The following is a 10,787-nucleotide window of genomic DNA, read 5'->3' on the forward strand; positions in this document are numbered from 1 at the left end:
GAAAAGATATTTATGACTAGAAAACGTTGAAAATACATATTTTTACATATCGAACAATTTGATTTTTTTTCCTTCTCAGAATATTTTAAAGTTGGTTCCACAAAAATTTGAGTCTTAAAATGTTTTAACTATTTGGGGGCCCTTTTTACCTTGCTGTTTCTAGAAACTAATATCTTGGAGCTGTTAGGATCTTTGATACTGGCTGATTTCACTCTACCAGACTCAGAGGTGGCAAGATATTCCTGAAGCCACTGAATGAGAAGAACACAGGTTCCCTGTTTCCTGTGGAACACGAGTCTAGGGGTATTTTCTGTCAAGCTTTCCTCTCTTTGGCCTTGATGTGAGCCTATCTTTCAGAGACAGGAGAGAAAGAGATGGAGGAAGGTGGAGGGAGAAAAGGAAAAAGAGAAAAGAAGAGGAGGGCTAGAGGAAGAGAAAAAGAAAAGAACCTTATGACTAGTCATCCCCCAAACAAAGGCATTTTGGGTGACTGCCCTGACTTAGGAGGACAAAAGAGACCAAGGTGACCCCCGTGCTGTAAAAATAGCTCAGCGGACTCTTCCCAGAAAAATGTCACAGCAGGCTCTGGAAAGCAATTAGAGTAATATTTTGGCATCTTGCATCACCAGGGGAAGATTCTCCTGCCGTCCTAGTTACAGCCTTGATTTTCATTTCTCTTTGTTGTAAATACTTATGAAATCATTTCAGAATGCTGCGAAGAAATAGGTGTGAGAGAAAACAAACACTAATAGTAATCCTGTCCGCAAATGCCGGAGCCGCTGCAGAAGGAAGCCAAGGCAGCACCTAGCCCCCCTGGCTGTCTGCTCTCGCCATTGCCCTCCTCGTGCCTCCTTCTTCTCTTCCTCCTACACAGAAGCTTTCAAAATTTGCCAGCTCACTGTGTAGGCTGCCAGAGGAAGTTGGCTAATGGCTGGGGCCACCTGCCCTTGACCAAGGATCTGGGGAGGTGTCTGGCAGATGACTTTCTTGTTCCCAGCTCTGGCGGATGCATTGAGTCTAAGGACCTGGGCAGCCTGCTTTTCTGCTAGGAAGGGTTGGACTTCTGAAGGATGGGACTCTCCAGAGAAGTAGTGGCCACTGCTCCAGTTAAAGCCCTTTGAGAAACTGTATGCCCTGTGAACTTAGCCTTCTTCAACTCCATGCAAGGGATATACATCCTTACCCCATCATTGGTGAAGATTCTATGCTCCAAGCTAGGAACCAAGGTTCTAGTTAGCAGGTAGGAAACAGCATCCCATGTAAGCCAGGAGGCTTCTCCTTATCTGCCAGTGTTAAGAACATTGACTTCAGGAATTTCCTGGTGGTCCAATGGTTAAGACTGAGCATTTTCACTGTTGTGGCCTGGGGTTCAATCCCTGGTCAGGTAACTAAGATCCCACAAGCTTCGAGGCACGGCCAGGGCGGGGGCGGGGGTGGGGGGAGTATTGCTTAACTGTTTGGATTATCTAGTGTGCATAAAAATACATCACACTTTAAAAAAGATAACATCATGATATTTCCTTTAATAAAAAACTATCTTTAGCTTCACTTAAATTACTGATTAAGCTTTTCTATCCATTCAGTTCCTATCAGTTCTTCCCCTTACACTTCTAAAACTATCTTTAGCATCACTTAAATTACTGATTAAGCTTTTCTATCCATTCAGTTCTTATCAGTTCTTCCCCTTACACTTCTATAATCAGAAATCTCCAAATGAGGGCATGTGTTTCAGTGACTCGCCATGCTGTTTTAGATTTGCTTTATCTTGTTAAGCATTTATAGATCATAAGATATGGGTGCACTCAGAATGTCTCTTACAACAGTTGATGTGTACTTGTTCTCCAAAAAGTGGAACTTTTAAGGAACTCACTTTCCTTTCACAAGATTTTCTAAGCATTGTGGCAGAATGAGAGCCTAACTATCCAGGGCTTTCTTGAGAACTGCCAAAGTGACAAATATCTGCTACTCCTTACCTGTGTACTGTGCTACTGAAGAGTCATCCCCCAGCACAACCAAACCTAACCAGTCCCTGCTCCAGTCCAAACCCCCTAAGACTCACTGTGCAAAGCAGGAAAGACCTCTTGACTTCAAAGTTCTCTTCACACTAAGGGGCTCCTAAGATCACTTTGAAAAATGAGGAAAAACCATAATAACTGGGAAGGTGCTTTAAGGATTCTAGGTAAGAGAATATACAATGCATAACATATAGTGTTGAAGTCAGTGATTTATATTAATATAAAATCAAAAGAGAGTAATGAATCATGACTGTGTCTGTCTTGTTTGTCCTGACAAGGAAATCATTACAGAAAAGAAGTTGTGGTGTGAGCACTGATCATAAAATGAGCTGAGTTCAAGGTTCCTTGCCAGCTGCTAAGTGTAGTGACAACTTGTCTTTGAGTTGGATTTAAGTTATTTTTCAAAGTCCTCACATATAATATCCACATCTAAACACAGAATTAAAATGCATTACCTTCCTAAGCCATTCATCTATCTCAAGACAGAAACAGGAGGACAAGGCAACCACTTAGGGATCACTTAATACAAGGATTCATTGATTTACTTGATTCATACGTTCATTTAACAAATATGGTTTGACTACTTAGAAATATAGAAGTGGTTGAGATGGCAAAGAATCTGCCTGCAATGCAGGAGACCCAGATTTGATTCCTAGGTTGGGAAGATCCTCTGTAGAAGGGAATGGCTACCTACTCCATTATTCTTGCCTGGAGAGGTCCATGGACAGAGGAGCCTGATGGGCTACAGTCCACTGGGTCATGAAGAGTCAGACATGACTGAGTAACTAACACACGCACACACAGGAGGGGATACAGAGAACAAGGTAACGGGTTCTCTATCCTTAAGGACCTTCCTGCCCTATGGGAGCTCCAGGTGGGTCCTGGGTTACAGCACAGGGTGACTGCAGTTGTGTTCTATGCCCTCGAGTGCACACAGGGGTGACTCAAATGGCTCAGACTTTAGCTACTGCTGAAGACAGTACAGTAGAAGCCATTGAAATCTCCACTGTGGTTTCAGGAAAGTGAAAGCGAAGTCGCTCAGTCGTGTCCGACTCTTTGTGACCCTATGGACTGCAGCCTACCAGGCTTCTCCATTCATGGGATTTTCCAGGCAAGAGTACCGGAGTGGGTTGCCTTTTCCTTCTCCAGGGGATCTTCACGACCCAGGGATCGAACCCAGGTCTCCCTCATTGTGGGCAGACGCTTTACCCTCTGAGCCACCAGGAGTTCAAGAAGTATAATTAAATATATTTTGGATAAATCCAAGACAGACTTCTGATTCCTACTGTCTTCCAGTGGAAGGTCATTCCAGGAGTCCAGTGGGAGATGTCATTCACCACAGCTGTGACCACCATGATCTCCCCACTTCCCTCCACCCCACATAATCCTCTCTGGATGGAATTTACATCCCTACAGAGGTGATTGCCTCACTGTCATTTACTGCAGTGGCTTCAATGGAAATACTGGTGGTGCTAAAGCTGACTGCCTGAATTTGGATTCTGGCTATACCTCTTTCTAGCACCATGACCTTGGACTGCTTACTCCTCTGATTCAGCTTCTTTGGTTGTGAAATGGGAGTAATGGAGTGATTGTGACAGTTATACCAGTAAAGTGTTATACTAGCGAGGCTTGACCCTTAGGAAACATTCAGTAAACGCTAGCCCCCTGAGAAGACGTAAAGAGCTTTCCATAAGAAAATGACTTTTATTATCATTCCAGTTCAGCTGCTTTCAGGAGTTGAAGGACACAGAAGCCTGGCATGCTGCAGTCTATGGAGTCAAAAAGGGTCAGACACGACTTAGCGACTGAACAGCAACAAATAGAACAGTCAAGGGAAGTAAAATATAAAGGGATGAAGTTTTAGAAACAGTGGTGTAGAATAACCACTTCAGAGGAGGTTGATCTCATTTCTCTGCTTCACTAGAAGAAACATAATAACTAGCCTGAAACCCTTTGCTTTATTCCCCATCATTTTTAGAGAAAGGAGGAAGCTAGGGCCATCAGACCTCTTCAAGTCTCTTTCGACCACACTGGATTGTCTAACATCACAGATAGGATGTGCAGTGGTAAAGGATACAGAGTTTGCAGCCATATGCTTTGATCCAACCCCTGACTCTCCCACAAACTAGCTGTATGATGTAGGATTACTCCCTCTACCTCGGCCCATGACACTTCTTCATCTACCATATTGGGATAACAATAGTATCTCCCATAGACTTTTCATGTTTGAGAAATTAAATGTGTAACATACTTCGGCCTCTTAGAGCAGTGATCAACAATATTAGGGCTGTGTAAGTATGGTGGTGGTCAGTCTCTCAGTCATGTCTGACTCTTTGTGACCCCATGAACTGTAACCCGCCAGGCTCCTCTTTCAATGGGATTTTTCAAACAAGAATACTCAAGTGGGTTACCATTTCTTACTCCAGAGGATCTTCCTGACCTAGGGATCAAATTCTGGTCTCCTGCATCTTCGGCATTGAACTCGAATTCTTTACCGCTGAGCCACTGGGGTAAGCATAAGTGATGGTCATTATAAAACATTGTCATTAGTAAAGAATAATGCAAGATTGATTGTTCAAATGCACAAAATCATGATATACTGAGTCAAAACAAGTTCAAAAGAAGTGTCTTGTCAAAATTGGTGGTCACGAGGCAGTTAGTACTAGGAAGATGAACTAGATTTTGTCCCTACTATATTTCTTAAAGAATGAATTAATGAGGCCTGAAGCACTGAACCAGTTTGAGAGCATAAAAAAAAGAAAAAAAGACACTTGATCTGGAAGTGAAAAGCCTACCTGTGAGGAGTGGCTTAGCCCCATTTTAGTTGAGTAAGTGATTGACCTGTCAAGCACTGTTTCTACATCTTTAAAATAGGTAGGTCAGTGAAAGAGTTTCTAAGGTGCGTATTCCAAATCCAAAATTCCATCCTGCCTAGTTATCCTCTGAAATGTTATGAAAGATAATGTGATTCTGTCTTTAGAAGTCTTAAAAAGATCCTGATGCTGGGAAGGATTGAAGGCAGGAGGAGAAGGGGATGACAGAGGATGAAACGGTTAGATGGCATTACCGACTTGATGAACATGAGTTTGAGCAAGTTCCGGGAGTTGATGAAGGACAAGGAATCCTGGCTTGCTGAAGTCTGTGGGGTCACAGTCAGACATGACTGAGCGACTGAACTGAACTGATTACATACCTAAGGAATTTCCAAAATGGGTTATCAAGTTGAAGATAATATCATTTTTGGTGTTTTCTGAGTCATAACGCAGGCTTTCCTGATGGCGCAGATGGTAAAGTATCTGCCTGCAACGCAGGAAACCCAGGTTCAATCTCTGGGTTGGGAAGATCCCCTAAAGAAGGGAATGGCTACCCACTCCAATATTCTTGCCTGGAGAATTAGGTAGACAAAGGAGCCTGGCAGGCTACAGTCCATGCAAGAATCTGAACCATGAACAAATCTTTAAATCCATGAAAATGGATTATCTTTAGCAAACCCTATACCTTTTAAAGCTCTTAGATTTTGACAATAAAACTGATAAGGACATTTTTCCATTTATCTTAAATGAATTTTTCAGAGATTCTAAGAGTAAAGAATAATCCATAGGCATTTAATGTTAACTTATCATTAACACATACAGAATGGAAGTAGAATTCTTACCGAGTTTAGCTTAGCTATTCTCAACTAAATGGAATTAAGCTGATTTAGTTGAGCTTTTAAGACATGGCGGTGGCAAGCATAAATCCAAAGGATTTGGGGGAACTAGCACCAGGACTGCCTTTCTTTAGATTGTGTTCCTTGAGGCTGGGTTCCCCAGAGCTGCCTCAGTCATGACTGAGGGTTGGAAAGAAGCTTCGAGAGAGTCAGCTGAAGACTAGTTCCCTTTGTAGGTTTTATAAATTGCATAATGGCATAAAATTTTTACTTGGGGAGAAAAACAGATTCTGTTATGGAAGAAAAAAGGGGGTGGGAATGTGATTCAAAAACAGAAAGTCTGGATTAAGAATATGGGCTTTGGGTCAAGGAAAATCAAAAATTTGGCTCTGCTACTTTTTAGTTAAGTGATATTGGGTTGGTTGTTTAATCTCTCTTAAGCCATGCTTTGCACATTTAATGTTTTCTTACTTCACAGGATGACTCTGAGGATTTCATGAGCTAATACGTATAAAGCACTTGACCCATAACTTCTAGAACATAGCAAGCTCTCAATAAATGGTGCTACACTTATTCTTCTAAATGAATCACAGGGTGGATCATTCTGCCTTCCCTTCTGGCGACCTTCTTAGGCTTCTTGTGAAATATCTCAGAGGTGTAGGAAGCACTAGTTAAGCTTTCTGCCATCAAAATTTGGGTCCAAACCTCCATGTTTTTAGTAAGCCCTAAAAAATCCATGTTTTTAGTAAGCCCTAAAAAATCTATGGGTTTTTTCCAAGATCTATTCATGGTTTAATGTGGGCATTGGACAAAGGTTCATTTTGTAAGACTGTCTAAGTAGGTTAAAAATAAAATATGCAGAAATCTGTGGAACTTCAACAATAGAATATAAGAAAAATGGATTATTCTTAGCTGAGAACAAAGGCATTCTAGTATATAAATATGCATACAGATGCATAGAGAAGATCTGGGAAAGATAGATGTCAACATTTACCTCTGGATAAGAAAAGCAGAGGGATTTACCTGGGTATTATCTTAATGTTTTATGCATTTATTTACATATCAGCTGTGTAATTAAAGACCCCAAACAAACAAAGGAATAAAAAAGCAAAACCTATAGCAAAGTCATGGTACAGACTGAAATGAACTTTCAGAAATGATAATGTATGGACAAGAATCAAAGACTTTATCCCTTAGGGCCCTCCATGATTTGACACAAAGGCATATTCTGCTGTTTTGTCCTTGAAGAGTAAGAACAACGAGAGGGGAGGTTTCTGATACTATCTCCAGAAAATGATAGATCCAGATTCAAAGACAGATGAAGCTGCGGGGCTGGATGGGTGTGTGCATGCTAAATCGCTTCAGTCATGTCTGACTCTTTGGGACCCCATGGACTGTAGCCCACCAGCCTCCTCTGTCCATGGGATTCTCCAGGCAAAAATACTGGAGAGGGTTGCCAGGTTCTCCTCCAGGAGATCTTCCTGATGGAGGGATAGAACCCATGTCTCTTAGGTCTCCTACATATCTTGGTTTCATGTTCTTTCTCTCTGCAAGCACTCAGGTTAGACATCAGTACCCTGGCTAGTTCTTTGCAAAATGCAAGGTCTACAGAGGCAGCAACTGAAGGCTACTGTTAAATTCTGCTTTTAAGCAAAAAAGAAACTAGATAGTAAATTAACAGTTATTATAGCACATTTTGATAGCAAAGAAAATAAGAGAAAACTTAAAATCTACTTGACAGTTACTCAGTTGATTAAATATATCTGATTGAGAAGTATTAAAGTAAATAAATAAACACAAACCAAAAACCAACCAACCAAAAAAAATCACCGTCACTGTCCCCTTAGTACCACCAATCAATTAATTAAATGAGAGTAAAGAGTTTAATTCATTCATTTAGTTAATTAATTAAATGAGAGTAAAGAGTTTAACTACTGAGTTATGAGCTATGGCATTTTTTATTTATTATCAAAACACTTGTTTACTGTGTTGGAAATTGTTTTTTACAAAGTGCTCTTTCCTTGGAAAGAAATATCTTGGCTACAGGGAAAAATGAAGAAACATGGTGGACTCTGAGAAGTGGCACTGCCTTGCTCCAATTCAACTTGAATCTCCTCCAGCGGGAGACCTCCTTGCCAGGTGCTGAGGCCTCCGGTGCAGAAGCCAGGACAACGTGGGTTTTGCTTTGGTTTTAATGAATATGTTTTGACCCATGGACTTTAGGGAAGGTTTAGCTCGACTGATGGGAATTCAGTCACAGGTGTGTGGGAAACTGTGTTGGCCCTCTGACCTGGACTGACATGCTGTTCCCAGCCCTGCCTTCCCAGCTTGCCCACTTGGTGCAGGACATAGTCCAGCCCAGTGTGTAGTTCACTGTGTTCTGTTGGTGGTTTAAGTGAAGGACTGTGTTTCCGGAGCAGCACATGGAAGACCTGAATGAAGGAACCGGGAATGAATGAAGAGAATCATTTTGATGGAATTGCCCTAGGGTATCAAATAGACCAGGGCAGCTGGGGGCTGGAGGAAGCTGCTGTTGCTTAAGAAACTCTCCACAAGAATGTCAGTCATCAGTTGCTTAACAATCATTCATTTCTTACCTCTCACTTATGTATAAATTTGCAGATTTACGCAGACCACCAGTGGGACCATTACAATGAACTGAGTTTACTGTGAAACACAAGGAAAGCCCCCTCCCTTTTCTTTGCTCATTTACAAGCAATGTATCATTAACGTCCTGAACAGAAGAACAAGAATTTAAGAAATAAAAGTATACAGCAGCATAACCCCATATTATCACTTGAATTCACACTGCCCATGAAAAGAAAGGCGGTTGTACCAAGTAAAATTGAGGCAACCTGAAATAGAGGATTTAAAATGCTGGACTCCATCAGTTCTCTGAAAGGTCATTCTAGTCCTTTGCTATTTTTACCATAGATAAGGACTCAGCAAGTTATTGGCCAGATGAATCTGGGAAGCTAGAAGCTGATGCTTCTGAGGCAAGAAGATGATAAAGCTGCACTTGAGACCGAGTGAATGAAAGGTGTGGGAAAAGTTGAAGCCTTCAAAGATAAGAGAGAGCGAGAGCGCACCACGGAATTAGTCCCCAACCAAATTAACTAGCCGATAACTGTACCCAGGCTAATTCTCTTTGAAACTGTTTGTAATCTTGTGGCTTTGGTTGGGAAATTCCCATTCCCAGCTCTAAACCATCCTTAGGACATCTCAGCCCAACCCCCTCCTCCCAAAGCAACTCTGCCTAGGTGCCCCCACCCTCAAATCTGCATCAAGGCAGGTCTATTTCCCAGCTGGACAACTGCGACCAGACACACACGACTTCCATTTGGGGCTTTGCCACCGAAACTCGGGCTTACCTCCGGCAAGCAATCAAAGGCATTTCAGACAAGAGCAGAAAACAAAAGAAGCAAACAAAACCTGTCCTTACCCGTTTCTTAAAAAATTGGAAGGCTGAGCATTTCTTGACTGGGAATCCATTCATGTCTTTGTTTACCATTTTCCACGGTGGGGACTTCACGGTTAACAGATCCAGGGTGGCCCCCACCTGGTCAATGCATCTGGTTCCCGACTTGCCTCCTGGACTAGTTGACGAAGACCGAGCGGGATGGAGAATCCAGCGCGGCTTAGGTTTTCACTCACACATTCTGCAGCACCGGCTACTGCAGCAACCTCTCCCCGCTCTCAGTTTCCACCGACAGTGGCTCTTCTCTTTCCATCACTGCTCCGAAAGGCAGGCATCACCGCAACAGGACCCCAGGATGCCCCGGATTCCGAGTAGAGGCTCTGGCTGCTGCCCAGCAGGAGAAGGGCACCCTCTGCGCGCCCCCAGCTACCTGGCTGTTCTGCGGCGTGTGCACTGGGAGAGTCGCTCTGCTCCAGGTGATGCGCTTGTGGAGGCTGCCGGAGAGGAGAGCTGTTTTTGATTGTGCAAGTTCCAGTGGGAGCTGTAGTTAAGCAGCTGAGAGAAGGAGTAAGAAAGAGCAGAAGCCAGAGGAAAGTGGGGGGTGGGGGGAGGAAGGGGGAGGGAGAGCCGCGCCAGAAAAGCAGAGGGAGAGGGAAAGCAGTGCTGGAAGACACAGCGATTCATGAATATCTGAGCAGCGCGGATGGAGAGTAGGCATCAGCGCAGGATGCACTGAAAAGCAGTTGACTCCCTTCGGGAGGTTTACTTTAATAGCTTTTCCCCCTTTTCTTTTTGTTGTTAGGATCCTTTAAATCAGATTTTCTTATAACATGCAGAATGTTTTAATTTTATGCTCATTGAAATTCTGTTGATACATATTCCTGCGGGCGGGGAGGGGACGGTTCTCAATGGAAATTTAATCAAATTTATTCCCGATCTGTCCAAATGTGGAGAAAAATAAAGTGTAACAATGGATGATCTCTCATTATGTAGAACCTTGCTAGTGTTCTCTTCCTACTTGTCATAATATAATAGGCAACTGTGAACATTAGTTTGTGTGTGTGTGTATGTGTGTATTTTCCACTAAAGGAATCTGTTTAAAAAAAGAACACAATGGGCATATATCCAAAGTGTCTTATGCAAAAAATACAAAGGGCATTACCAAAAAGTGTCACTGAATCCATTTAACAGAAAGGAGGACTCAAAATGAATAAGAGGGGAAAGCGTTTTCCCCCCATTCAGTGAAAATCTACCCTTCCTCATTTTTTACTCATGTTATTCTTTACAAATTAAATTCATTTTGAAGAGCCAGGTAGTTTGTGTGTGGCCAATTTTTCCATGTTTACTTTTTCCTGTCGATATTTTATGGGGATTTTTAACAAAGTTGATAGCTAAATAGAGAGAGCAAAGAAAACAATCTTGGCATCCAATTGGGCACTGCTACATCAGTGTGTGGCTTTCTGCCAGTCAACTGACCTCATGGTGCCTCTCAGAAGGTGCCTCATCCATGAAATGGAGACAGTCACTCCTTCGTTCATTCACTCATTTATTTACTTAGTCATTCACTTGTGTGCTGTGTCATTCCATGTATCTATTATATCCAAATGGAGCAAGTGTCCCCAGGATGTAGAGCCTTTTCAATGTCACCACAAAGGAATATAGTTAATAAATGAGGGAAAGGCACAATGTCTACTTGATAAAATGA

At 42.4% G+C, this 10,787-nt stretch overlaps 1 protein-coding gene and 1 long non-coding RNA gene across 2 annotated transcripts in view; one reads left to right on the forward strand and one right to left on the reverse strand.

The window, feature by feature from the left end:
* SGK1 (serum/glucocorticoid regulated kinase 1) overlaps positions 1 to 9,769 on the reverse strand; it is a 111,216-nt gene extending 101,447 nt beyond the window's left edge. The window contains exon 1 of the mRNA XM_061428036.1: positions 9,107 to 9,769. Coding sequence (XP_061284020.1) covers positions 9,107 to 9,175 — 69 coding nt within the window. The 5' untranslated portion in view covers positions 9,176 to 9,769. The remainder of the gene's footprint in view (positions 1 to 9,106) is intronic.
* Positions 145 to 10,067, forward strand: LOC133254047 (uncharacterized). Its single transcript, XR_009738540.1, has 2 exons — positions 145 to 1,240; positions 4,442 to 10,067. It is a non-coding gene; the product is annotated as an uncharacterized LOC133254047 (long non-coding RNA).
* Positions 10,068 to 10,787: the final 720 nt, after the last annotated feature.

This window comes from Bos javanicus, chromosome 9, assembly GCF_032452875.1.
Source record: "Bos javanicus breed banteng chromosome 9, ARS-OSU_banteng_1.0, whole genome shotgun sequence".
NCBI lineage: Eukaryota > Metazoa > Chordata > Mammalia > Artiodactyla > Bovidae > Bos > Bos javanicus.